Here is a 26548-nt window from a genome sequence, read left to right as displayed (position 1 = left end):
ATCGTTTTGAGGCAAAAGGGGAAATTAAATGTGCTCAGAAAGCTGGCACACTCGTAAATGGGCTGCGGGTTTTTATCCATCTAACATTTCATGGGCTGCAGTAAAGTATGTCTTATGGTGAAATCCCATTAAGAAATTATACTCTGAGTAGGGAAACATGGATTTTGTTAACAGGGAACAGAGACTTGGTTTCTTTTCCTAGATCAGCTGTGGGGTGGTTTGAGGGCATTCTGCAGGGTGGTTTTGAGGTGCTCCATCAGGTGGTGTTGGGGTGCGGTGGGGTGGCTTTGAGATGCAGTTGGTGGGGTGTTTTTGGGGTGTTTTTGGGGTGGTTTGGGGTGGTTTTGGGGTCCATGGGGCCCTGAGGTAATGGCGGCCGCCTCTGTCCGTGGTGCTGAGCCGCCGTTCCTGCGACCCTCGGGTCTCCACGTGCTCTGGCACCACCGCATCGCGCAGCGATGATCCTTGTTGGGTGCTGCCGTCAGGCACGAACAGAACAGCCAGGGGCTGACAGCATCCCCAGAAAGATGGTAGGGTGCATGGCCCCATCTTTCGGTCCCACCTGAGCACTGGGGGACACATGGAGTTATCTCCTGCTCGGGGCTTCTTTGGCCATGATGAATTCCCTGCTCTGTTTGACACCTTGACAAATCGATGCCAAGAGCGTTGAGTGGTGAGCAGTTTTGTGCTCACCTGAAGTGACAAGGCTGGGTGGTGTGAGGACGGGCTGTTTTGGCACAGCCAGGTGGGCAGGGATAGAGCACCAGGTGGTGGTGGCAGCTCAGAGTGAGGCAGCGATGAGTTCCCTTCTGCTTTTTTGCAGCGTTTGCATTCGGGAGGAGGCCTTGTTCTGCTGCTTTGTGTCCGTGAGCCAAGCGTGCTGAGTCTGTTCCCTGGCATTCAGTCCGCACGCTGCTCTTTACACAGAGCGATAAGATGAAATAGCTTCCTCCCCCTCATGTCGCTACAGAAAAACAGGGATGGGGAAAAAATAATCCCTCATCCCTTGCCCTGCCTGTGGTGATAAGCATAATGCAAGCATTTGTTTTTTAAAGGAGGCAGCCAAGACAATTACATTATTTATTGAACAAAGCCGTTTTGGAGATTTCTGCACAGCGAAGGTTTTCTTAGTCATTTTGCACCAAATCCGTTGCAGCAGCAAGGCCAGAGAGTTTGCCTTGACTCCCCTCACTACCAAAATAAATGTGCAGGGCAGGATTGTTCCACTGAGCAGCCGCGAGTGGGGAGAAAGGAGAAGAAAGGAGATGGTATGTGCCGGCAGCTCTAAACTGAATGCAGTGAGGATTGCTATGTACGGGAGAGTTCAGGGGAGAAAGAGGAGGAAGTCACAGAGGCAGCCCAGGCTCGCAGGATGGCGAGAGCCAAGCTGAAGAATTCCCCTTCAGAGAGCAACTCACATGTGAAGACTGTCCCACCAGCAACGACAGAAGATGTCCGTGGGGTGAGCCCCTTGCTGCCAGCGCGGAGGATGGGCTCCCTGGGGAGCGATGTCGGACAGAGGTACTGCGGGGCTGCAGTGGTGCGTGGGCTTGGGAAGCAGAGGGGCACGCTTTGTCTTTTCAATAAGAGGGAAAGGATTCACGCCACCAGGGGCTGGAGGGGTGGCGGGTGAAATCCTTCTGACAGCTGTGTGTGGAAAAGCCATGCCAGCTCTGAAGTTCCATTATGAAACAGATAGCTGGAGCAGAAGAAAACCATATCCTTTGAATTTTTTGTAAGTATTCCTTGGTTGTTTTTTTTTTTTTTTTTTTTTTTTTTCAAATTTTTTAATTTTAAATTTTATTATTATTATTTTTTGGTTTGCCAAAAGCATCTCTGAATGGCAGCCCTGAGACTGTAGGGCTGCTACATGATGCTGCTAACTTGTGCTGCGCCTTCTCTGTGCGGTACGACACCAAAGCTTATCTACACCACTAGCACCACAGAAAGCACTGTACATTAAGCACCATGTTTGCACTGATGCTTGATCCCCCTTCTGAGGGATGATTTATTTACAACAGCAAAAAAAAAAAGAAGGCTGCCCTAGGAGATGCTGCATCCTCTTTCCGCAAACACACAGCTGATGCACAGGAGAAAAATGTGCTGTTTTTGAGGAGGATGGAAACAGTTTCACACTGCACTATGCTTCTGAAGAAGCTAGACCTCCTCATTAAGAAGAGGAAGCATGTGTCAGGAGTTCAGCTCTGGTTCTGTTTATTTGCTTTCTGTCATCTCTTCAGCATTTCAGCCCATCCATGCTCTCTTTCTTCTCAGCATTATCTGCCTCACCTGTGACTGTGTGCTGTGTATCTCCTAGGATGCAATTTGGTGCTGTTTCTAGCTCTGGTTTCCAGTGCAAATTAGCACAGTAGGAAAGCTGCTGCTCGTGGTGAATTTTACTTGGCTGACTCCAGGCTGGCAGGAATTCACCACCTTGGCATCGGGACCTTCATGCAGCTCCCTGGTGGGCCAGGGGAGTGCAGGCAGCGGGTGCAGCTGAGCAGTGTTGTGCCCATTGGGGAGGCAGGGAGGTGTGAGGAGGTGCTTTGGTCTCCAGGTCCGGGAGGCAGAGTCCTGGTGTGCCTGCAGAGCTCAGGTCTCCATGTGATGGATGATGGCACCATGGTTGGCCCTCCAGCAGGTGGACTCTTGGATCTTGTGGATCATTGCCTTCTGATTTCATGAGCTGGGGCTTACAGGTATGGAAGGCTGCATACGTATGGGAAGCTGCACATGGGCATTGGGCAGGTACCCTGCAACTCTATCCCTGAGCCTTGTGAGGTATCATAGAATCATAGAATCACAAGGTTGGAAACGACCTATAAGATCATCTAGTCCAAGGAGGTGTCATCACGCTTTACTGAGCAATCTGCATCTCCTCTACTCCCTGGGCAGATTGGTTTGCTCTGGTTTTATGACTTGTTTTCAGAAGGGTTGACCCATTCTGGGGACTGTGCTGTTAGCAGAGTCCTGGGGAGAGATTGCTTCCTTCCTTTCATCTCTCAGGCACTGCTGGTGTTCCCTCAGCAAGCCCAGAGGTGCTGGGTCTGAGAAGAGGCTCATACCTGTGGCCAGGGGGCTCCTCCAAACCCATCCCAACCTGCTGGAGTGGAGCGTGCAAGAGGGGCTTGGTGGGCTCAGCCCAGGAGCAGGAGCTCTGTGCCTCTTGACAGGGATCGTGTGGCAGAAGGAGCGGTGCTGGAAGGCAGGGATGGATCCAGGGCTGAGGGGGCAATGTCCAAAAGCCACAGAGCTGCAGTTGTTAGTGGACCTGGGCCAGAAGGCTGAGAGCACGAAGCACAGCGGGTGCCTCCGGACTGCAGATAATACATGGTTGAACCCAGTTCCCTGGGCTTCATTGGAATTTCATGGGTTTTGCTGCAGTCTTGCTGTAAGGAGCTGGTGGCTTGGACGCTGCTGGCGGGAGGTGAAGTTCCTGGCAGCACTCTGCACTGCTCGCAGAGCCCCACGAGCCGCCTGCAGAGCCTGAATCCTGCAAGTGCTGTGCTCCCCTCGGTGATGGAGTTGGCGATAACAACGGTTGGTGTGCTTGTACTTCATTGCCTATGCAAGAAACAAAGGAAGGAAGATTGCTTTGAAATTATGGATAGTGTGTCAGAGATGCTCTGTCTCCTCCCGAGCCAGACAAGCAGCATTAGCATGTTAGCAGCAATGGTTGTTACTGGGACTTTGGGGTGAGATGCGAGGTGATGCTGGGAGCAGATGCTGTGTTACAGGATGTTCCCAGTGATGCAAATCAGTTCTCCAGGCGGCTGAAGCCAGTGAGGTTTATTCCCACGTGCTTTATTTGCCTTTTACTCTGTCTGTTAGTCAACTGCAACATCTCAGGGCTCTTTAGTGGCTCTTGGTTTCAGCAGGAGAACAGCTCTGCTGTGGTTTGGAAGTGACCGAGCAGCCCTGCAGCTCTGCACAGCAGGAGGCTGCGTGATGCTCGCAGCTGCACCGCATCCTACTCTGAAGGGAGCATGATATGGGGAGCTTCACTCCTACAAGAGGGAGAGACAGTGCTGGGGGAAGGCTTTGGGAGGAGAAGGTGCTGAGGTGGAACAAATCACAGAAAAGTCGATTTTTGAGCTGAGCTCTCCGTGGAGCACTGCAGCGATGCAGGCTGAGGGCTGTGTTTGGGAGAAAGCTGCTGGCAGTGTGGTCATGAAAATATCTGTGCTCGGATCTCACTTTGGGGGCTGTTGATCTCTCTGCAGCACCGGACGTGCGGACATTCTGTTGTGTTCTTATTTAAAAAAACAACATTTTTACAAGATAATTGTGTCCTGTTTATGCAGCTTTGCTAGGAAGCAGGGGAACTTCTGGCTGCTCTGCGTCCGGAGGCAAGCTGATATTCTTAAGGGATGGCAAACGTCCTGTAATGAATCTGTGTTTGAAGACCTGTTCAAAAACTTTGAGGGGGGGAGGGGGAAGAGGGAGGGAGCAAGGCTGGCAGCACTGCCTGTCCTCCCCAGAGCCCAGCATCGCTCCCTACAAACTGGAGGGACACGGCCAGCCCTGAGCAGTGGGAAGCAGCCCCGTGCTGTGGAGCTGTGGTCTGAGCCAGGGTGAGCTGCTCTCCCACTGCTTTGGGAATTGAAGGAACAGGAATTAGGGCTGCAGGTCTGGGAGCGCTGCCACATGAAACCTCGTGGTGCTGAGATGGTTTGATGGAGAACATTGGAGTTGTGGGCTGGTTTAAGGGGCGCATGGAGGAGCCTCTTCCTCAGACGAGGTCGGGTCAGATTGACTGGGACTGGTCCTGCTAAGCTTTGGGAATCTCCCAGGATGGAGCTTTTCCAGCCTCTCCGCATGCTTTTTGTAGTGCTTCATTACTCAGGGTGAATATTTCTTCTTCATATTCAGTCAGGCTTCCCCTTGCTGCATCTCATGACTGCTCCCTCTGTCCTTTTGGGAGGAGTGGGTTCCCTCTTGCCTTACACTCAGTGGCTGAAGGCAGCAATCACCTTGTTCCTCACTTCCCTGTCCTCAGACTCCATGGTCCCACCCCTCCTTGTCTAGCAGCTGGAGGTGGTTCTGGCACCAATACATGGGGCTTTGCTCCATCCATGGCGCACTGAGGGCTGAAAGCTGCATGGCAATGGGTGAGAAATGGCAGCACGCTGGTGGGCCCTGGGCTTGTTGAATGGAGAGCACTTCAGAGAACACCAAAACCACCCAAATGTGTTTGAAAATGTAATTTCTGACTAATCAACGGCTGTTCCCCCAAGGGGCCACCAGGCATTAATAAGCTCATCCTGTTGGATGTGTGCTTACAGCCTGGTGCTCAGACCCACAGTCTGCTCTGAGCCCTGGTGTTGCTGGGGCTGTCGTGTTTGGGTTTCTCAGTGTTGGTCTCCATAGCAAGTCCTGGGTGCACGTTCTACCTGCAGCTGAACACTGAACTCACCGGAATGGGGGTCAGTGAGCCAAGAGCAATGTTTTTGCACATTTCCTTCATGCAGTGCAGAGCTGCGGTGCTGCAGGCTGTGCTGCTGCCAGCTGTAATGAAGATAGCCTGAAAAGGTTCCCAGCTCACTCCCCAGGGCTTTGCTTAGGAGTTAGGGAGGGATTGGACTTACTGAGGTGCAGTGGGGACTTTTGGCTGTGCTGTGGGTGAGGCACCCCATGTCACCATGTCCTCCAGTTCCCTCTTGCAGTATTTGCTTGGATTTTGGTCTCGTGCTGTGCTCCCCATCCTGCAGACCCCCCCACGCTCAGCAGGGAGCTGCCCCTCCCACACCATGTCCTACGTCGGTGCTGAGCTGTAGGTGCCAAGCATCAGGAGCCCACGCTCCAAACGTGCTCTTGTGTTTTAGCCCTGCTTATTTTTGGTCTTTCATCCTCATCAGAGCCCGGTGGTGTGCAGGGCTTCAGCATCGCTCCCTTGGAAGGGGCTGCTATGTGAGCTGAGCATTCCTCAAGGTAAGGGCAGGCAGCACACGGTTTCCAAACTGCAGCCCCTCCCTTGGGTCCCCATCCCTCGGCTCTGAGTGCACTGTGAGCTGTGGGGCTGCCCCATCCCATCCTGCACACGTTGTTGGCCAGATGCTGCCTGTGCTGCTTCCTTCTCCCTTCCTCTTTGTTGCTCTTTCCCCACCTCTTTGCTTTCCTTTTTCGTCTCCTCCCATCTGTCCTTCTCACATCAGGCTATTTTTATGGATGAGTTTCTCACTGTCAATATGGTAAGAACCGTGGTGTAGCTCTTGTCTTCGTGGATGTGTGCCTCTTTGGGGACCCTTCCCCAGCAGCTGCCCCCCCTGGTTGGCTCTGTCCCTCTACTGTGCCCCGTGCCCTCCCCATGAGCACAGACCCATTGGGTCTGGGGGCTTCTTCAGCCTCAGGTGCCTCAACATGGCAGGCAGTGGCTGAGCACCCTGAAGTGCAGTGCTGGTGGGAGAGCCTTTGTGCCCTAGTGGCTCCAGGGCCCACCACTAAAGGCAGGGATCCTTTGCTTCAACTGACTGGGAATTGCACGGCCAGAAGTGAATTTGAATCCTCTTCATTGTTCAAAATACTTCCCAGAAGATGACAGAACAGCAGAGGGTGGCAGTGGGCTGCCCTGGTTGGGGCAGGGTTGGAGTGTGCAGCCCAAGCTGGGTGCTGCAGAGGGGGCTGTGCAGTGCAGCGTGGGTGGGCAGGCATATACTCTTGTACATAAGCAAGCCTCATTAGTTGCCTTTTGTTCTAATAATAAACCTGCCATTGTGTCTTCTCCTTAGAAGAAAGTCCTACCCTTTGTCAGGGGCTGCATCTTGCAGATGTCAGAGCTGTCTGAAGCTGTGAAGTTTCTTTTCTTTGCTGTGCCTCTCCTTGCTCTGTGCCTTTGCTGCTTGCACTGCAGGATGCAACCAGCCTGGCTGCTCCCTTTGTCACATCCTGGGGTGGCTACAGCCCCTCGCAGCCCTCACCCACAGGGCACATCCCTTCCTCCTGCCCAGCTCTGTGCCTGTGGAAGCGATGCTGTGGCTGTAAGTCTGTCCGCCCATCTTTCCCCCTGGAGGACATGTGCCCTTCTGTAGTGAACAGAACCCACCAACTCTTAAAAACTTGTTGATGTCTGGAAAACAATCCTTTCCCAGTTGGGAATTGGAGTGGATTTTATTTTTCTTCACAAATTGCAGTGCTTCATCCGTGGCACCAGGCAGGCAGAGCTGGGAGCGCTGGGGCTGCCCATCACCCAGGGCTCTCATTGCGGGGCCTTTCTGGGGCTGCAGCCCCACACCCCATGCTGAGACCACAGCTGCAGGGTGAGCAGAGTGCGACGGACCGTGTGGTGCAGTGCCCCACGGCAGCTGGTGTGCGGGGCTGTGTCTGCAGGAACTTTGCTCACTCTGTCCTCTCACCACCGGCTACCAGCTGCTGTGCATTAGGAGAAAACCAAATCACTTGCTGTTTCTTGCCCATAATGTGTCAGTGAGGCACGGATGGATGCTGTGGAAAGCCAAGTGTGAGCAAGAGCCTCGAGCAGTGCCTGCTGCTGGGGTTAATCCCATTTTCTGCAGGGATTGGGGCTGGCTGGCACAGAGCTTGTTGGGCTGGGACTGCCCACCCCAAAGTGTCCTGTACAGGTTTTGCAGATTAAGAATCAGAAAGTTTGCAAGTTTTCATTTGGTTTGTGACCCAGCACCTCTCTCAGCTTTGCTCATCTGCATTTTGGGAGATTTTGGGAAGACATGAGTGCATTGGGCATCACTGCATGCCAAACAGTTGGACGAGACCCTGGGGAACATGGTCTGGTGCCTGATGTGGTGGTTGGCAACCCTGCCTGCAGCAGCAGGTTGGAACTGGATGATCTTTGAGGTCCTCTCCAACCCAACCAGCTATGATGCTAAGAAAGCTCCCTGCTGCTGGCATGGCAGCACAGCACATTGCTGAGCTGGCATTGCTCCATGTGCCATGGGGACATTGGGTGTCCCCACAGGCATTTCAGCACAGGAGATGTGTGTCACATAGGTAGTGACAGAGGAGCAGCAAACAGAATGGTATCACAGGGGGGCTGCTCTGATCTCTGGGTAGATGGGGGATGAGCTGGCTTTCTGTTGGACATGCATTTCAATTGAGATGGGAATTTATTGCTGTTACATAGTTTGAAATATACCAGAGTGCTTTACTGCATATTTCAGACTCCTCTGTGCTGGTGCTGGGATCAGGGAGCACCAGGAGATGCCAGCATGAAGGCAGGCAGTGCTGGGGTGGCCTGGGGCTGCCTCAGGGACCTCTTTGTGCATTCCACTGCCTTCATTTGTGTGCCACCCCCATAACATTAACGCCCCACATACCCTCATTCTTCCTTCTGTTTATTTCATTTGCCTTTTTATGGTCGCTGGTTGTGAATGCAGAAGGAGCTCTCCAAAGTGCACATGGTTCCTAGAAGTACCCTAAGCAGCACCTCGCAGAATGTAATTTCTCTGCAGAAAGTGTGAAACTGAATTCGAGACGGAGCAGTTTGTGAGACCTATCAAAGAAAACCCCCAAAAAGCATAGAGAAAAAATCCCCCCCCCCCCCCCCCCCAGACAGCATAAAGAAATGTGTTGGTGTGGAGCTGAGCCCTTAGGGCATCTCTGGGTGCCTGAGGAGGGGGCGTCAGCGTGGCAGTGTGCATTCCTAGGGCTCAGTGCCAGCCCTGCTGGTCCCCCCACAGCTGCCCGCGCTGTGCCGCACCGCCCTCACCTCCTGTGATGCTCTCACCCATAGGCCCCACGCCGAGGATTTCAGCATGGATTCCTCCTTCTCTCAGTAAGTGCCATGCATGTGTGCATGCGGTGCTGGGAGCGCGAGCAGCCCTGGGTGCCAAGAGCAGCGCCAGGGCAGCACCAGGGCACAGTGCTGCTCTTGGCACCAGGGCTGGTGGGCCGTGCCTGCAAACCAGAGTGGTTCCCAGCATGGGGAGCCATGTTCAGCTCCGTGGGGATGGAGCCAGGTCCTTGCAGCAAATTGGTGATTGCCCATCAGCGCTGAGCTCCGTGTGCGGGCTCTAATTAAACAATCCAGATTCATCAGCAGAAGCAATTATTGGAGCCGATTCCTGAGCGTCAATCTCCAATGTTGCAAAACAAAGAAGGCAAACTGAATGCAGCATGTCGTTCTGTTGCTTCTCCTTGTTCTGGTTTCTCACCTTTTTTTAATTATTGAGAGCAGTGGTGTGGCTGTGGGGTGGTGCAGACTGGTTGCAGCCGAAGGATGGGCGCCCCATGTGCTGTTGATGGGGCACAGGGGCAGCCCACACCATTCTTCTCACTCTGGCAGGTGCTCAGTTCTATGGGGGTGCCACAATGTGTGCACAGACCCCCTTCCTCTCCCAGCATCATGCGGTGGTGTCTGTCTGTCTGTCCCCAGCCCTGTCTGGCAGCACCGTGGCCCATCCCCAGAACCCATCCTGGGGCAGTGCTGGCAGTGGGCTGCAGAGCTGTCTCCATTTGTTCCAAACCTCTCTGACTGTCTCACTTGCATCCCGCTTCCCACTGGGGGAGATGTAATGAGACATTTCCCAGGATGAGAATGCTGTTTCCTGGCCAACTGCAGCGGGAGCGCAGGGATTGGAGGTGCAGGGAGCTGCCGATGGTTTTTCCTCTCTTTCCAAAGCTACGCTTATTTGAAGATACATTCCTCATGGTAAAATATTTCGGTCGGTTTGAAATAGAACAAAAGCATCCGTGGCACGTGAGCTCCTGTGGGAGCAGCGGGCAGCAGCCAGCCTTGGGCAGGTGGTGCTGGGGCCATCTCAGCTTCCCGACAGCTGCCAGCCCAGGGCCAGAGCTGTGCCTGCCTGCGCCATGGGGATGAGGAGCTCGGGGTACGTCCCAGTCTGCTGAGGGTCAGTGGGGGGCATGGGCTGCTGGGGTGGGGGAATGGGTTGGGGCAGCTGCCGTGCTCTGCTTTGTGTTGGGGCTGCAGGGCAGGGCTGAGCTCAGGTAGGTCTCTGCACTTTTTGGAACAAATTTTGTCTTTTCTGGGGGCAGAGCTCATCGTCTTAGAACAAATTGCCTCTAATCTTAGGTTAATAGAGCACAATAAATAGCCGAGTAAAGCAAATGGAATTTCTCAGGCATTATGGCAGGAATTGCATTTCCAAGAAAAGGTTTGGAACTAAACCCATACCTCGATGTGTATCAGGGCAGCTGGGCTGCCACTGCCCCCCAGGGCACAGTCCTGGTGCTGAAGGCACAAACTGCCCAAGGGAGCCCTGCCTGGGGCTGAGGGCAGTGGGGCTCTGGGGCAGCAGGAATGCAGCCAGGGCTCACTGTGGGCATGCTGACTTGCAGTTTCAGTGAAATGCTTGACAAGGGTGTGCTGGAGATGCGCTGAGCACCTATCTCAGCTGGGAAGGGTCTGTTGTGTGTTCTGATGGCTGCTGGTGATAAAGGAGCATTCCCATGCCGTGGGATGTGGCTGACGCTCTGCACAGAAGTGCTGCTTCTGCTCCTGCCCTGTCCCTCCACAGGGACAAGCAGCTGCTTCCCCCACAAGCCCTATTCTGCTTGATTTCCACGTGTTTCTTCTCCCTGTTGCCATTCTAACTGCTAACTGGTCTACTTGTCCCCAGAGGAGAGCTCTGTCACCAGCATTCCCTTTTATCCATCAGTGTTTTTCTATTGCCCTGAGATGGTGCCATGCTGATGAACTCGTGCTGCTGCTGTCCCCGGCACCAGGGGGATGAGGAGGGGCTCTTGGGTTCCCAGCCCAGGCTTGGCTCTGCCTGCAGCCACCCTGGGGCAGGAGGGATGCACTTGCTAACTAAAACCTTTATATCCCATATAAAATGTTATCCCAGCTATCATGCCCGAGGCGGTCGTTTCCTCTCTGTGCATTTTCCTTTGGTACAGGAGAGTACTTTGCAAAGTGAAAACCCAGCTTTGCAACCTGACAAGCAGCTCCCAAAGGGTTCCACACTGGCTGCCAAACAGCAGGACTGTGGGGTTGGGGGTTGGGGGGTCCCCTGAGCTCCCCCTGAGCTTTGTTTATGGCTCCTCTGTGCGAGCGCAGCAGCTGCTGCCCCATCAATCACAGCTCAGTGTGTCTGGGTGCAGGCAGCGCCACGTGGCTGCGGGGGGAAAAGCCTGTGGGGGGGATGTGGTGTGTGATGGGTCACTGTGCACCTGGTGCTGGCTGAGGAGGAGGTCTTGATGATTGTCAGCAGTAAGAGAGCAGCATTGAAAGGACGTACCGACCACAGCAGAACAGGGGAAAGGGCCGAATCCCTGCACTTGACTCCGCTATTAGCTGCAGCAGCCAGGAGCAGATGAGATGTCTTGATGGGAGCATAAATCAGTGAGCGATCCCTGCTGGGCTGCAGGCAGCAGTGTGGGTTTGTAGCCCTGCTCCCGTGAACGGGGGGGGGGCTGATTCCAGCTTTGGATGTGTGAGATGATGGGGACACATCCTGCTTGGGTCTGGGGTGAGCGGGATGGTGGTGCTTGGCTCAGGGGTCTCGCAGCTCCCAGCTGTTTCCGGAATGGCCAATGAGGTATCTTAGCAACGTGGGGAATTTTCCTCTTTTTAGATCCCATCTGGTTTTTAGCAGCTTGGCTGCTCAGCATCGCTGTGGTGTGGGCCGGGCTGGGCCGTGGGGCACTGCTGGCTCCTGCCAACGTCCTGCACTCACCGTCCCCACGGTCGCTTTCCCCGCAGGGTGCAGGTGGAGTTCTACGTCAATGAGAACACCTTCAAGGAGCGCCTGAAGCTCTTCTTCATCAAAAACCAGCGATCGAGTGAGTGCTCTCTGCCCGCGCAGTGCTGGGGGTATGGAGCCATTGCCATCTGCTGGCAGTTGTCCTCAGCTGTCCCCAGGATGTGCCATCCCTGTGCCCTGTCCCCGTGCAGAGCTCTCAGCCCGCTTTGCCTTTGGCTCTGCAGATCAGCCACCCATTGCCCAGCATTGCTGGGAGCTATTTTCTCATTAGCTGCCTGGGGGGAGCCCACTCATTAATTCAGAAGTGTGTGTTCCCTTCCCTCCTTGCATCCCGTTGCCTTGTTCAGCGGAGCGGGGCACAGCGGGGTGCCTTCAGGGAAGTTTTTAATGGAAATGTGATTAATTCCTCACTTGTAATCTGAGTTATAATGCAATGCTGGGGAGGAGGCAGCCCCCCTGCTCAGCCTCCACTGCTGGCTGCCAAGGTAGAGCTTTACTGGTGCTGCTCAGGATGGGGGGGCATGGAGCCCATGGGTGCTCTGGGGATGGCTGTGCAGAGAGTGCCCCATGCGGCACCCCATGCAGCTGTCCCTTCTCCTCTGTACCCATGGGGCCATGCCCACGCTGTGCCACCTCCACTGCAGGTCTGAGGATCCGACTCTTCAACTTCTCCCTGAAGCTGCTCACCTGCCTGCTTTACATCGTGCGCGTGCTGCTTGACAACCCGGAGGAGGGCATAGGATGGTGAGTGCCACCCTGCCACGGTGCCACCGCAGCCCCCAGAGCCCGGGCAGTGTGAGGCAATCACAGTGGGTACTCAGACACCTTCACAGCACAGTGGGTGGTTTTTGTCACTCCAGCTTCTCCTGCCCTACACCAACAGGTGGTTTAGCAATAACCGTCACTGCTTGTGGACCTTGTGCAATGGGCAATGGCAGTGGAAAAATTCGGGGCTGTGGTCATCTTTAAATGTGACCTCGATTTTGTGAGAGAGGCGACAGGGACGTCTGAAGGAGTGCCATCCTAAGGGCTGTGGGTGAGCTCCCAAGGGCTGCAGGGCCACATCCCACCTGGGCTGCATGGCCAGGTGTGAACCCTGACTTCAGCTCAGCGCCCACTAAATGCTGTCCCAGCGTCCTTGAAGACACTTCTGCTAAATCCTATTGAAGTGTTTGGGAGGCAAATGCATTTTTCCATTAGATCCCCGGATGTGACAGATAATCACACGCAGCAGCTTCGCTCTGGGTTTTGGTATAAACCTATATTTATTGTGTCCTTGCTTTGTTTGTGTCACGCACAGATATTTATTTTTTTCAGAGTTAGGACACTCTGTGAGAATTAGCAGCCAAATTTTCTCTTTGTAAAGGTTCCAGACATGTTGCCCCAAAGTGTTTCCCAACCAGCTGAGTGTGAGCTGCTGGTAGGAGGTTAAGGTCCTCCAGAAAGCACAGGGATGAGGGGACCAGCGAGTCCAAACCCATGGGACATTGTGCTAGGGCCTTTCCTAGTGCCAGGACAGATGGGAGATAGTGTCCCATGAGCTGGAGAGCCAAACCCACACCCCCCATCCACCCCTCTGTCCCTCTGTTGTCTGGCTGACTGCTCTCCCCTGGTTTCTGTGTCTTTTGCCCAGCTGGGAATGCGAGAAGCAGAACTACACCCTCTTCAATCAGTCCACCAAGATCAACTGGTGAGCGGTGGGAGGCTCTTAGTGTGGGGCCCAGCTCTGCCCTGGGTGGGGTGATGGGCACAGAGCACTCAGTGGTGAACTGGAGCTGCTGGGTGGGATGGGAGCTGGGCTGGTATCCTGCAGGTGTTTATGGAGATGTGCATCCACTTGCCCCACTTGTGCATGGTTTGAGAATTACAGTCGTCCCATCACTGCCCCTTGAGGTGTGGGATGAGCCAAAAAGAGACCTTCCCAGCCCCAGCCTTTGTTTTGTGAGGCTCCCATCCACCTCTGTGAGCACTGGGGATGGTTGGAGCCTGTTTCAGGCTTTGCATGGGGCAATTCCAGAAGCAACTCTGGCATGGAGGAGACATCAGAGGTGGACTCAGGCTGGTGGTCAGCAGAAGGAGAGGAACTGCTGTTGTTTGGATCCTCATGGGATGTTCTTTGCAGGTCACACATCTTCTGGGTGGACAGAAAGCTGCCACTGTGGGCTGTCCAGGTGAGCAGTGGGCTGTGTGAGGCTGGGCAGCAGCTCCTGGGGCAGCCACACGCCTGCCTTAAGCAGGTGCAGGGAATCTAATTGAGGTTTTAGTGCACAAAAGCCACAGGTGCTGGTGCAGAGTCCTGAGCAGCTCTCCTCATCTGTGCCCACAGGTCAGCATTGCCCTGATCAGCTTTCTGGAGACCATGCTGCTCATCTATCTCAGCTACAAGGTGCGCTCCCCTGCCCCGTTCCCCAGGGGCAAACAGAGGTCTGTGCCCATTGCTACCCTCAGTCCTTGCACCGGGTATTGCTGTCCCCGATTTCACCACCCCCCACTGATTGAGGTGCTTGGGAAGGAATAACTTGGGAAGTTTTGTTGCCAGCACCACATCTCAACCCATCAGAAAAGCATAGCATCTCTCTGGCTGCGCTGCATCTTTCCCTGTGTAGTAGGGCTGGGGCACTGGGAGCATGTAATTGGCCTTTGGCACACTTTCAAGCATTTTATTTAATTATTCTTACTTTTAATTTTTCAGGGGAACATCTGGGAGCAGATTTTCCGCATTTCTTTCATCCTTGAGATGATCAACACAGTGCCCTTCATTATCACAGTACGTGTTCCCCAACCTCATGTTAAAGCAGCTTTAAGTTTAATACTGTGCTGCAGTTTTGGTGGGGAAATAAGGAAAGCCACCCGATATCTGGCTAAGTGGTACTTAAAGCTGATTTTGTTTTTGGTAAAGAACCCTGATTTTTCTGAGTCCTTTACCTGTCAACTTCCTTTTGTAGATATTTTGGCCTCCCCTGCGGAATTTGTTCATTCCTGTCTTTCTGAACTGCTGGCTTGCCAAGTACGCCTTGGAGAACATGATAGTAAGTGATGCATCCCTATGGGCATCCCATCTCCTCTGCTCGAGCAACAAATTGTGCCTGAGCCCTGGCAGAGTGCGCCGTCCCACCCCCAGGGAGCGGATTGCCAGCAGCATGTCAGGCACTGGAATGGAGCCTGAAGGGCTGAAGCTCGACTGCGCTGTGGTTGGACACAGCCTCCCTCACCACACCTTTGTCCTCCCCCAGAATGACCTGCACCGTGCCATCCAGAGGACACAGTCTGCCATGTTCAACCAGGTGCTCATCCTCATCTGCACCCTCCTGTGTCTCGTCTTCACTGGGTGAGTGCCGCACCTCGTGCCACCCAACTGCCCCTCTGCCACTGTGCATCCTAACAGCTGGTTTTAGAGGTCGTGGGCCCCTATTAATTAACCAGGCCCTTCGCCCTGTGCTTTGAAACCAGCACCTTCCATACTGCAGCCCTGTTCCTGGCTTTGCACTGAGCTCTGAATCAGTTTTCCTCATTGGTCTGAATTTGGAGCAAATAATACCAATTAAATTGCCGAGAGGACAGGAAATTAAGCTTTTGGGCTCACGAGCCTTTGATAATAAAGGCAGTCTTCTCAGATGAGTGGTGAATGCAATTTCTGGGCTCTGAAGGGCTCCTCACCCCAGTGCCTCCTGCTTGCTGCAGCTATAGATGCATTTCTTTGACGCTCGTGCTTGGCACAGTGGCTTTGGAGCCATGACAGCTCATGGCCCCCTGCTTCTCCCTGCAGTACCTGCGGCATCCAGCATTTGGAGAGAGCGGGAGAGAAGCTCTCCCTCTTCAAATCCTTCTACTTTTGCATCGTCACCTTTTCCACTGTGGGCTATGGGGATGTGACACCCAAGATCTGGCCTTCCCAGCTCCTTGTTGTCATCATGATCTGTGTTGCGCTGGTTGTGCTGCCGCTGCAGGTGAGAGCGTGGCCATGGAAGGGTGCAGAGCCTGCACTGGGCACGGTGTTGTCCCCGTGTCCCTGGCACTGTCAGCCACCCAGTGGGGGCACTGAGGGCATTCCCTGGTGCTGGGACACCAGCTCTGCCCTCTGCTTGCAGTTCGAGGAACTCGTCTACTTGTGGATGGAGAGGCAGAAGTCAGGGGGCAACTACAGCCGGCACCGCGCCCAGACAGAGAAGCACGTTGTGCTGTGTGTCAGCTCACTCAAGATTGACCTCCTCATGGACTTCCTCAATGAGTTCTATGCCCACCCAAGACTGCAGGTGAGGGCTGGGTGCACGCCCATATGTGCTCTTTCTACACTTGATCCTCAACACTTGTCCTTCAATGCTTGTCTTTGCTGGGCACGGCGGGGTCACACCACCTGTTTGATCCACCCCATTTTTATGTCCAGGACGTGGCAAGAACCTCGATGGATTTCTCTAGCCGTAAGGATGCCCACGGGGCTGCCTGCCTGCCGAGTGACACGAGCCTCTCTCTTCCAGGACTACTACGTGGTGATCCTCTGCCCCACGGAGATGGACATCCAGGTGCGGCGGGTGCTGCAGATCCCTCTGTGGTCACAGCGGGTGATCTACCTGCAGGGCTCTGCGCTGAAGGACCAGGACCTCATGAGAGCCAAGTGAGCATTGGGGTGGGGGCGGCAGGTGGCCATGGGAAGGGTCTTCCTGCAGCCATCCCACTGTGCTGCTGAATGGGTGACGATGGCCGTCCTGTCCCCTCTATGGGCTGAGTGCTGCATGGACTCTGCTCTCTGCTTCCAGGATGGACAACGGGGAAGCCTGCTTCATTCTCAGCAGCCGGAATGAGGTGGACCGCACAGCGGCGGTGAGCAGCTCGTCCCAGGCATGGAAGCGTTGGAGGAAATGAGCTCTCAGAAGATAGCGCATGCTTTCCTCTTTCATTAGGACCACCAAACCATCCTGAGAGCCTGGGCCGTGAAAGATTTTGCCCCAAACTGCCCTCTCTATGTGCAGATCCTAAAGCCGGAGAACAAGTTTCATGTCAAGTTTGCTGGTGAGTCCCCAGGGCTGGCCCCCTCCACAAGGCCTGGTGCTTTCTGCAAGACTCCTGCATCCTCAGGCCCAGCGAGGGGTGCTTTTGGCTCTGTGATGATTGAATGAGTCTCTGTCTCATCTCTAGGGCCAGTACTGCTGGTGATCTGTGTTGAGTGCTGCTTGGGTTGGCCACCCCAAAAACCCCTGGCAACGTGAGCAGAGGCGTGAGGCATCCCAGCAGCAGCTTTGTTTCCTTGCAGATCACGTCGTCTGTGAGGAGGAGTGCAAGTACGCCATGCTGGCGCTCAACTGCGTCTGCCCCGCCACCTCCACGCTCATCACGCTGCTGGTGCACACCTCCCGTGGGCAGTGAGTGCTGGGGGGCACAGCCATTCCCTTGGGGATCCTTCCCATGGAACGCCCATCCCCAATTACAGCCCTGGGTTCTCTGGGTTGAGTGGTGCTGGGGCACTGCAGCATCCCTGGGTTGGTTTGCTGGAGGGCAGCAGTACAGCTCCTCATTTGTATCAGACAGATCCTGCTGGCAGGAAGCAGAATGCACAGACTGTGCAGAGCCAGAGCCTGCGGGGTGTTCTGTGAGTTTACATAGAGCTCAGCTGGAAGCAGCTCCATGTGGTGCTGACATGGGCCCTTTGCACTCTGGTGGAGCCAGAAATCACTGAATTTTGGGTGACATGACATCAGAGGGTTACAAAACTCCATCCCAGAGCGTGTCTCACCACACGCTTTCAGCTGTTTGCCAACACTGGCTCTCAACGCTGTCTCTGCAGCTCCACCGGGAGCCCTCATTAAATACAAACGCAATTAGAATCAGAAATCAGAAGGAGCTCAGCCCACACCTGCTGAACCGACAGCTCTTCTCGCAGCACCCTGAGGGTTCCTTGAGGCCCTGCTGGCTGCAGGCCCATCCCTCCACGCTGCTGTCATTTCAGAGAGGGCCAGGAGTCCCCGGAGCAGTGGCAGAGGATGTACGGGCGCTGCTCAGGCAATGAAGTCTACCACATCCGCATGGGAGACAGCAAGTTCTTCATGGAGTACGAGGGGAAAAGCTTCACCTACGCCGCCTTCCACGCGCACAAGAAGTGAGGGCAGGGGTGCGGGGCTGGGGCCAGCGCTTGGAGTGCCTCATGCGGGGAGGAGGCTTTGCTCCAATGCCTGCATGGTGATCCCATCACAGGTACGGTGTCTGCCTGATCGGCATCCGCAGGGAGGAGAACAAGAGCATCCTGCTGAACCCCGGCCCACGGCACATCATGGCCGCGTCTGACACCTGCTTCTACATCAACATCACCAAGGAGGAGAACTCTGCCTTTATCTTCAAGCAGGAGGAGAAGCAGAAGAAGAAGGGCTTTGCAGGCAGGGGCACCTATGATGGCCCTTCCCGCCTGCCCGTGCACAGCATCATCGCCAGCATGGGTGAGTCTGGGGGGCTCCTGCGCATATCGCTCCCACATCCCTGCTCCTGGCATCCTAGCTGCTCTCAGAAAGCCCAGAAACCATCATTAGAGCTTGTGATGTCCGTTATCATTTATGATATTTGTCTGCAGAAATCCCTCAAGCCCTGCCTGGAAGGATAAATGCTGTTGGCCGCATCTTAAATCATTTTTATGATTCCCAACCTGACGGGTGGCGTGATTTGCTCTGCAGCGAGCGGTGCATTTTCTCAAATGAAAAATGCCATGAGTCATTACTTCCAGCTTGCATCTGGGGAGACCAAGTTCTGGGGTTGTCTGGAGAGGCTGCGCTGCGATGGCAGATTGTATTTTAGGCAAATAATTTATGCATATATACTCATGCACAGCCCTTTGCATGATTATCCCACAGCAAGCCACAGAGCACTTTGCTGAGTAGAGCTCATCAAGGTTCTTGTTACATGGCTTGCTCACAGAGGGACTTTTTGCAAAAAGGGGAACAAGAAGTGAAATGGTGTGAGGAGGTTCAGCAGGTGCAGATCCATGGCTGCAGGAATGTGCCCAGCTCCTGTGCTGTGCTCACTGGGAAACTGATGGCTTTCATAGCCAAAGATAATGGGTGAAGATTCAGATGAAAGCTTCAGGTTGGGTTTCCAACTGAGAGCAAAGACTCGATGGCCTCGGTCAACACTCTGTAAATACGTTTGGATTTTAGAAGGCGCTGGTGGTGGATGGGGTCCCAGCGGGGCTCAGTGGTGCCATGCTCTGCCGGCCCTGCTCCCTTCCCCTCCTTATAGAGCGCTGTGCTTCCCCCCACTGCGTCCAGGTACAGTGGCCATGGACCTGCAGAACACTGAGTGCCGCCCCACCAACAGCAGCAAGCTGGCGCTGCCGGCAGAGAACGGCTCAGGCAACCGCCGGCCCAGCATCGCACCCGTGCTCGAGCTGGCTGACACCTCATCCCTGCTGCCCTGCGACCTGCTCAGCGACCAGTCGGAGGATGAGATGACGCAGTCAGACGAGGAGGGCTCAGCGGTGGTGGAGTGAGTCGCACACGTTCGGTCACTGCAGAGGCACAGCTCCTTGCAGGTGATGGGGCCGTTGCAGATGGCTTTCTCCACGTCATTACAGCGCTGGGATTTCCCTCTGCTGCAGGTACGTGAAGGGTTACCCACCCAATTCCCCATACATCGGCAGCTCACCAACCCTATGCCACCTCCTGCCTGAGAAAGCCCCGTTCTGCTGCCTGCGGCTGGACAAGGTGAGCAGTGTGCTGCCCAGGGCTGTGCCGGGAGGGGCCGGGCACTGCCACGGGTCCCAGCTGCCTCCCTCCCACAGGGCTGCAAGCACAACAGCTTTGAAGACGCCAAGGCCTATGGCTTTAAGAACAAGTTGATCATCGTGTCGGCAGAGACCGCTGGCAATGGGCTGTATAACTTCATCGTCCCGCTGCGTGCCTACTATCGGTCTCGCAAAGAGTTGAACCCAATTGTGTTGCTTCTGGACAACAAGCAAGTACTTCTCTGCAGTGCTTTCTCTTGCGCCGAGCCCTTCCCTGTGTTACCATGGGCACTGCACATGGCTTGGGGCAGGAGCACGACAGTCTTGGGCTGTGCATCACCTTGTTTGTTGGGTTTCTGAACCCTGTTCCTTTCTGTTGCTCTTCTTGCAGACCAGAGCACCACTTTCTGGAAGCCATCTGTTGTTTCCCCATGGTTTACTACATGGAAGGCACCATTGACAAGTAGGTGTTCCGGTCTGTGGCTGTTGTTAATTATAGGATGGTCTTAGACATGTTGCATTCACCCCAATCCGCAACCCCATACCTTCTCATTCCATGGGGAGACAAGGGCTGGCCATGGCAGCCCCCACTGTCGGCTTCTCACCTTGTTGAGTCCATCTGGGAGATGGGTGTTGGTGCTGGGCTGGTGGCCAGGAGCAGCTGGGCTGGCTGCAGCGCTGTGCATCGCAGTGTGCTGCTTCCCCATGTCGTTTCCAAGGGCTGACCCCTGCGCTCTTCTCTTTGGGAACTGCCCAGCCTGGACAGCCTGCTGCAGTGCGGCATCATCTACGCTGACAACCTGGTGGTTGTGGACAAGGAGAGCACCATGAGTGCTGAGGAGGATTACATGGCGGATGCAAAGACGATTGTCAACGTCCAGACCATGTTCAGGTGAAGAGGGCCGGCAGTCCTATCCCATCATCTTCTCACTCATCCTGCCCCATCTATCCCATTCCCTCTCATCCTATTCCATCCCATCCCTCCTTTGGGTGCTGCCTCAGCAGGAAATGAGCCCAAGAGCCCATAGGTGCTGTGAGCTGCCAGGATGACACCCAGGTTCCGCTAATTCTGATCTTGGATGGGCGCAGGGGAATCTTTTGTGTTCCTCAAGCTTTAAATGCAGGGATTCCTCCCTTCCAAGCTGGCTGATGAACAACATGTCTCTTCCCACTGCAGGCTCTTTCCCAGCCTCAGCATCATCACAGAGCTGACCCATCCCTCCAACATGAGGTTCATGCAGTTTAGAGCAAAGGACAGCTACTCCTTAGCCCTTTCCAAGCTAGAGAAGGTAAGTGAAAGCTTTGCTTTCTGGGAATTCGGTACTGTGAGTCACTAATCCTGAGTTTGTTGCATTCCTGTGCTCCTCCACCCGCTGCACTGTGCATCCATCCAACATAACCTGCAGCAAACAAATGTGTGGGTGGGTGATTTTGGGGCCGTCTGCCTCTTCCTACGTGTTTATGTGTTTCTTGGCGGCTGGAGGTTGTGCTGCTTTGCCTGCTGCTGTGTTGGGAGCAGGGCAGTGAGTGAACGGGTGCAGGGATGCTCCAAGGAGGAGGCTGCTGGGCGCAGTGCTGTGCCTGCAGCAGTGTCACTGTGCTGAGATCTGAAAAGAGCAAACATCCCCAAGGCAGCGAGGCACATGGAAGCACCACGTCCAGCCCGTAGCAAAATAAAGCCATGATGCCTCGCACGTTTCCATGGAGAAAAAAATACTTCTTTCACCACAAAACCCTCTTTCCCTGCCTCCCTCCTGGCAAGCCCAGCAGAGATGCTCGGCTGCTGTCCTCCCGCTCAGGTGAGCTTTCAAGGCTACGTGGATTGTCTTTCCTCTTCCAGAAAGAGCGTGAGAATGGCTCCAACCTGGCCTTCATGTTCCGCCTGCCCTTCGCTGCGGGGAGGGTCTTCAGCATCAGCATGCTGGACACGCTGCTCTACCAGGTGGGGGGGGCTCTGGGGGCACGGCTGCCTGCTGGCACATACCGGGGTTGACATTTCCTCCCCTCCTGCAGTCGTTTGTCAAGGACTACATGATCACCATCACCCGGCTGCTGCTGGGCCTTGACACTACACCAGGCTCTGGCTACCTCTGTGCGGTAGGTGCTGCTGCAGGGCATGTGCGTGGGGGCTGCGGGATGTGAGGCTCTCTGAGAGAGGCAAAATGGAGCAGAACGGGGCAGAACATTGCTCTCTGTATCATACATGGGCAACCTCAGCACTGCCAAGAGCACTAATGTTATAAAATCGCTGAGTCTTTTTGACTGGAAAAGACCTTTAAGGTCATCAAGTCCAACTCTTGGCCAACGCTGCCACCTCCACCACTCAGCCGTATCCCTCAGTGCTACACCCACATGTCCTGCTCCTGGTCTGTTTGTGGCGCTCTGAGGTTGGCATTGATGCGTTTGGGCACTGTTCTGGTTCTGAAGGCAGTTGCTGTTCATCCCCAGATGAAGATCACAGAGGACGACCTGTGGATCCGCACCTACGGGCGCCTCTTCCAGAAGCTCTGCTCCTCCAGTGCTGAGATCCCCATCGGCATTTACCGGACGGAGTCACACATGTTCGCCACCTCCGAGGCAAGGGGCAGCACGTGTGGGAAGGGCAGCAGCATTCCTGTCCCAACCCACACCCGGGGGGCTCCTGTCTGTGTGTGAGCACAGTGCAAATGCTCAGCCCTCAATGAGCAGCGCTGGCAGGCGATGCAGCACCGAGCGGTTGTTGAATTACCAGGGGATGCTGCACAGCAAGGATGCTCATTTCCTGGCTGACACTTTTTCCCCTTTTTCTTCCCCCAAATGCAGCCCCATGACATCAGAGCACAGGTGAGTAATGCTTGCACCCAGACCTGGGATTATCGGTTCTGCTGCCGGCCCCTGCAGTGCACGTGTGGGCGGTGTCAGGGATGGTTTTCCTCAGGCGAGATGTCCCCCACAGCACCAGCAAACAGCCAGAAGGTGTAATTACTGGGAGAGGGAGCAGGATCCGGGCTCCGCTGTGAATATCTTTGGTTTTCAGCTTTGTGGAGGCAGCTGCAGGCTGCTGAAAGCTGACATTTAGCTCAGTGCAATCCCCATTCATCCTTAGAGGTGCTTTATCCCCTTTATTAATAAATCAGTGCTTACCAGCGGAGCTCTCTGTAGCAGAGGTGCGGCAGCAGGTCTGCTGCGATGCGCCAGTGAGGAAGGTGAGGGCAGGAAGGAACGGTGCTGATGGAGATGCGGTGCCTGCTGCCCCCCATGGCTGCTGGCATTCCGGAGCCCCCATCCCAGAGCTGCTGCCCAGGTGCTTTAGCAGCACGGGGACGCTGTGCTGGCAGTGCACGGCTAAGAGATGGGACCCCGTCCCAGAGCAACTCCCGTTAGGTGGCCCCGCGGTCCCCGTCACCGGCCGGGCTTCCAGTCACAGATCTCCATCAACGTGGAGGACTGCGAGGATACGAAGGATGTGAAGGAGCACTGGGGCATCAAGACGGGCCACCACAGGAACTCGTGCTCCAGTGACCAGTCCGAGCACCCGCTGCTGCGGCGCAAGAGCATGCAGTGGGCACGCCGGCTGAGCAGGAAGGGCAACAAGCACTCCGGCAAGACAGCCGAGTGGATCAGCCAGCAGCGGCTCAGCCTGTACCGCCGCTCCGAGCGGCAGGAGCTGTCCGAGCTCGTCAAGAACCGCATGAAGCACCTGGGCTTGCCAACCACCGGCTATGGTAAGTGATGTGCGGTCGTGCTTCCCTGCGGCGAGGCGGCCCCGTGGGCTCCGCAGGTAAATCCCCATTCCTTGCGCCCGAGCCCTGCAGGTGCTGCTGGACCCGTCTGTGGATGCTGCACAGCAATGCGGTGCACATCGCTCCTGGGGTGGCTGCAGTGGGGTCTGTGCCTACAGGAGCTGTGCCTGTGATGCGTGGGGAGCCTTGAGCACGCAGGGCCACCTAATCATAGAGCAATAGAATGGTTGGGTTGGAAGGGACCTCTGAAATCATCCAGTTCCAACCTCCTGCCATGGGCAGGGTTGCCAACCGCTAAAGCAGGCTGCCCAAGGCCCCGGGTTGGCTCTGTTTTGGGTCAGCTCATCCAAATCCTGACGCTGTGCCCTGCAGTTCTGCAGGGCTGGTGCTGCAGCTCCGCGCTGTCACTGCGCTGTATCTCAGGAGCATCTGGCAGGGCTGGGCAGGCTTGGTGGTGTGCGATGGCCGCGTGTGTCACTGTGCTTCCTGCTGACCCACATCTTTCTGGTGGGGACCGCAGCCCCGTGCTGGTGCCGGAGTCTGTGTGCCCGCACCTGCCCCGTGGTTACGGTGAAGTCCTTCGCACATGGCTTTCCTGGTTCGTTTTGTCTTTCTGCCCTGTGAGCCATCCCGTGCTGCCTCCTGTCTACTCCATGCCAGACCCCTTCCATCACCACAGCCGGGCCCTGAGCACCGAGCACTGAGCCCAGCTGGGGTTTTGCTGCCCGCAGCTGGGAGAGTGGGGGAAATACGGATCGATGCAGGGAAACAGAGGGCACACAGGAGTGCTGGGGGCACGTGGCAGCCGCTCCATGGAGGGGAAGGTGGGGACAGCATTGCTGGTTCAGCTGCACACTTGGCACTGCGGCCTGCGGACGATGCAACACTGAGATCTGGTTTAGGGAACCTGCTTTGGCAGTGGGGTTGGTCTCGATGATCTCTAGAGGTCCCTTCCAACCCCTACAATTCTGTGATTCTGTGAGACTGAGCTCTTTGTCCCTTCTCCCAAAAGTTTCCTTGGCTCATTCTGGGGGATGCAGCTCTCTTTGCTTTGTATCACTCTGCTGATGACAGTCGGTGCTGCCATGCTGGTACAGCTGGTCTGCTCAGTGCAGCTCTGGGGCTCCGGCTGGGACGTGCACGGGCACTGGGGCACGGCTGGCATCGGTGTGCTTGGTGGTTGGAAGGACACTGACTGCCTGCTCTCCTTGCCTTTATCTTTTGCTCCTTTATTGCCAAAGTGCAGCAGCTCGTCTCTAATATTTGCCAAATCATGGCTTGCTGACCTCTCTCTCTCTTTCTGTTTATGTCTGTGCCTTTCCCTGTATGTTCTGTAGAGGATGTAGCAAATTTAACAGCCAGTGATGTGATGAATCGGGTAAACCTGGGATATTTGCAAGGTAATGCTCACTCCCTGGGAGTCACGCGTGCCTCACGGCGTGCAGCGTACAACAAGATCATGCCAGCTGAGCCCAATCCACACCCTTGCCAGTTTTCACCTCAAATACTCAGTCCTTTCACACTCCTTTGTTGGGTGGAGCTGGAAAACAAAAGGCACTGCACTGCAGCTGCAGGGCTCCCTGATGGCAGGAGAGAAAATGCAGGGACCCTTTGGAACCAGTGCGAGGAAATCACATCCCTCAGCTGTTACTGATAGTGACCTCCTTGCATTGCTCTGTAGGTTGACTTTGGCCTGCAAAGCCTGGAGCAGTTCAAGGAGGGGGTTTCTGTCTGCTGCTGCTGAGCAAAGCAGTGCGGGAAGGCATCATTTGCAGCTTTGTCCCCGGTTGGTTTGGGGTGCAGAACCCGCCTGTCCCTGCAGTCACCCCCAGACCCTGGGGAGAGGCTCAGGGTGAAGGGACTCAGCACCCAGTGCTCAGCGCGCAGCTTCATGCAGAGGGGCTCTGGAGAGCCCAGGGGCAGCTGTGGCCTTGCTGGGCTGTGATTCAGGCTTTGCCAGCCCATGCTTAAGGTGAAAAGTTGGCATTTTCCTACAGACCGTGTCCAGCCTCAAAGCCCCAGCCCAGCTGTGGCTCATGGAAGCCCTACACAATATATTGCCAGCAACTGCCAGGGCTGCGCAGAGCTCAGGGATGGTGTTCCCCCCCCTTGGTTGTGTTCTGGCACAGCTGTGAGCCACCCCACCAGTGCCCTTCTGCAGTGTGAGCACCACGGTGTAGGTGCAGGAGCTCTGGATCCCCTCCCCCCAAAATTATATGGGGGTGCCAGTGGGGACAAGATGATGGCAATACACGTGGTGGGTTCAGCAGTGCTGCATGGGGGTCAGGAAAAGGTGCTTCCATGGTGAAGGAGAACCTGTGTGCCCCAGGAACCCCCCCTCCATTACGGCACATCCCATGCATCCCTGGCTCTGTGTGCACCCCAGCACTGCCACCCCCATCCCTGCTGCACTGTAGGGCTGAGCACTGGGACGGCTGAGAGCTGTGAGCCCTGTGGTCTGGGGAGCAAGCAGGGGGTGAGCAGCAAAAAGCTGATGGGCAGGAAAGAGGAGGGGTCTGCGTGTAGACCCACCCTGTGTTCCCCATCTTCTCATTGCAGGGGGGGGGCCATGCACTGTTGGCGTCCCAGTGCACAACCCTGCAGCAAGCCCGTGTCTGTCTGTCCCCTGCTGTCTGTCCCCTGTCCTGTCCATCACATGCCCTCGCTGTGCTCCCGCTGCTGCTTGTTCTCAGCACCTGCTTCCCCCCATGATCTTGTTTGGCAGCGAAGGGCCCCGAGTGTCCCGGTGCTCCATTGGGCATCACCGCAGCTCCATGATTCAGAGCCGTTCCTGAGTGGTGCTGGGGGCTCTGGGATGCCGCAGTGATGTCCTGCAGGCAGAAGGGCACCGTGCCTCGGCCACGTGCTGCTTGGTGCTCATAGGTGCAACAAGGGAAGAAGGTGGCAAAGCGTGGTCACAGCCCTGGGGGGGTTTGTCTGCCCTGACCCGGTGCTCGTTGTGCTGTACTTAATGCAGCAAGACTAACGTGTTTCATTTTTTATGCTCAAACAAGGTAAGACATTTTTTTTTTCTCATTTCTTTTTGGGGGTTGATTTTTGAAGTGAAAAGTTTGTGAGGCTCCAGCCTGTGCCGTGGCTGGGAGCGGCTGCGGGGCTGCAGGAGGAGGCGGTGGTGCTCTCAGTGGCACGGCCATGCTGAAGGACCCGGTGCTGTCCTCAGGGGCCAGCTGTGACCCTACCCAGCCTGATGCTTGGAGCTCTGCAGTGGGGCTGCCAGGGCATCCGCTGGGCTGCCCGTTGGGGTGTCCATGGGAGCGCCCATTGGGGCATCCATCAGGGTGTCCATCGGGTGTCCGTCAGGGCGCTCTGCCAGCCCTGCCCACCATCCCCTTCTCTCCTCCGGCAGATGAGATGAACGACCACCAGAACACTTTGTCCTACGTCCTGATCAACCCACCCCCAGACACACGGCTGGAGCTGAACGACATCGTGTACGTGTCGCCCCTTCCTCCCTGCACAACCCC

At 55.4% G+C, this 26548-nt stretch overlaps 1 protein-coding gene across 12 annotated transcripts in view; it reads left to right on the top strand.

Annotated features, from left to right (window-relative positions):
* KCNT1 (potassium sodium-activated channel subfamily T member 1) overlaps positions 1-26548 on the top strand; it is a 55262-nt gene that overhangs the window by 26699 nt on the left and 2015 nt on the right. For 3 of the 12 annotated variants that reach the window (XR_007380609.1, XR_007380616.1, XR_007380613.1), the window contains exons 3-30: positions 11639-11718; positions 12284-12383; positions 13273-13329; positions 13762-13810; positions 13966-14025; positions 14332-14406; positions 14585-14668; positions 14873-14967; positions 15406-15586; positions 15728-15892; positions 16115-16251; positions 16394-16457; positions 16538-16646; positions 16888-16996; positions 17581-17730; positions 17826-18064; positions 18887-19103; positions 19216-19321; positions 19399-19571; positions 19733-19804; positions 20099-20233; positions 20519-20630; positions 21182-21283; positions 21355-21438; positions 21790-21918; positions 22144-22164; positions 22742-23045; positions 24401-26515. Coding sequence is in view for 3 of the 12 variants with exons in the window: in XM_048965791.1 (XP_048821748.1) it covers positions 1373-1521; positions 8705-8746; positions 11639-11718; positions 12284-12383; positions 13273-13329; positions 13762-13810; positions 13966-14025; positions 14332-14406; positions 14585-14668; positions 14873-14967; positions 15406-15586; positions 15728-15892; positions 16115-16251; positions 16394-16457; positions 16538-16646; positions 16888-16996; positions 17581-17730; positions 17826-18064; positions 18887-19103; positions 19216-19321; positions 19399-19571; positions 19733-19804; positions 20099-20233; positions 20519-20630; positions 21182-21283; positions 21355-21438; positions 21790-21918; positions 22144-22164; positions 22742-23045; positions 26431-26515 (3485 nt within the window). In the remaining 9 variants the exon portion in view is untranslated. Of the gene's footprint in view, positions 1-908; positions 1522-8651; positions 8747-11638; positions 11719-12283; positions 12384-13272; positions 13330-13761; positions 13811-13965; positions 14026-14331; positions 14407-14584; positions 14669-14872; positions 14968-15405; positions 15587-15727; positions 15893-16114; positions 16252-16393; positions 16458-16537; positions 16647-16887; positions 16997-17580; positions 17731-17825; positions 18065-18886; positions 19104-19215; positions 19322-19398; positions 19572-19732; positions 19805-20098; positions 20234-20518; positions 20631-21181; positions 21284-21354; positions 21439-21789; positions 21919-22143; positions 22165-22741; positions 23046-24400; positions 26516-26548 lie in introns of those variants that run through there. The other 9 variants (XR_007380614.1, XM_048965791.1, XR_007380617.1 and 6 more) reach the window with 9 other exon arrangements.

This window comes from Lagopus muta, chromosome 19, assembly GCF_023343835.1.
Source record: "Lagopus muta isolate bLagMut1 chromosome 19, bLagMut1 primary, whole genome shotgun sequence".
NCBI lineage: Eukaryota > Metazoa > Chordata > Aves > Galliformes > Phasianidae > Lagopus > Lagopus muta.
This window is presented reverse-complemented; position numbering and strand designations above follow the sequence as displayed.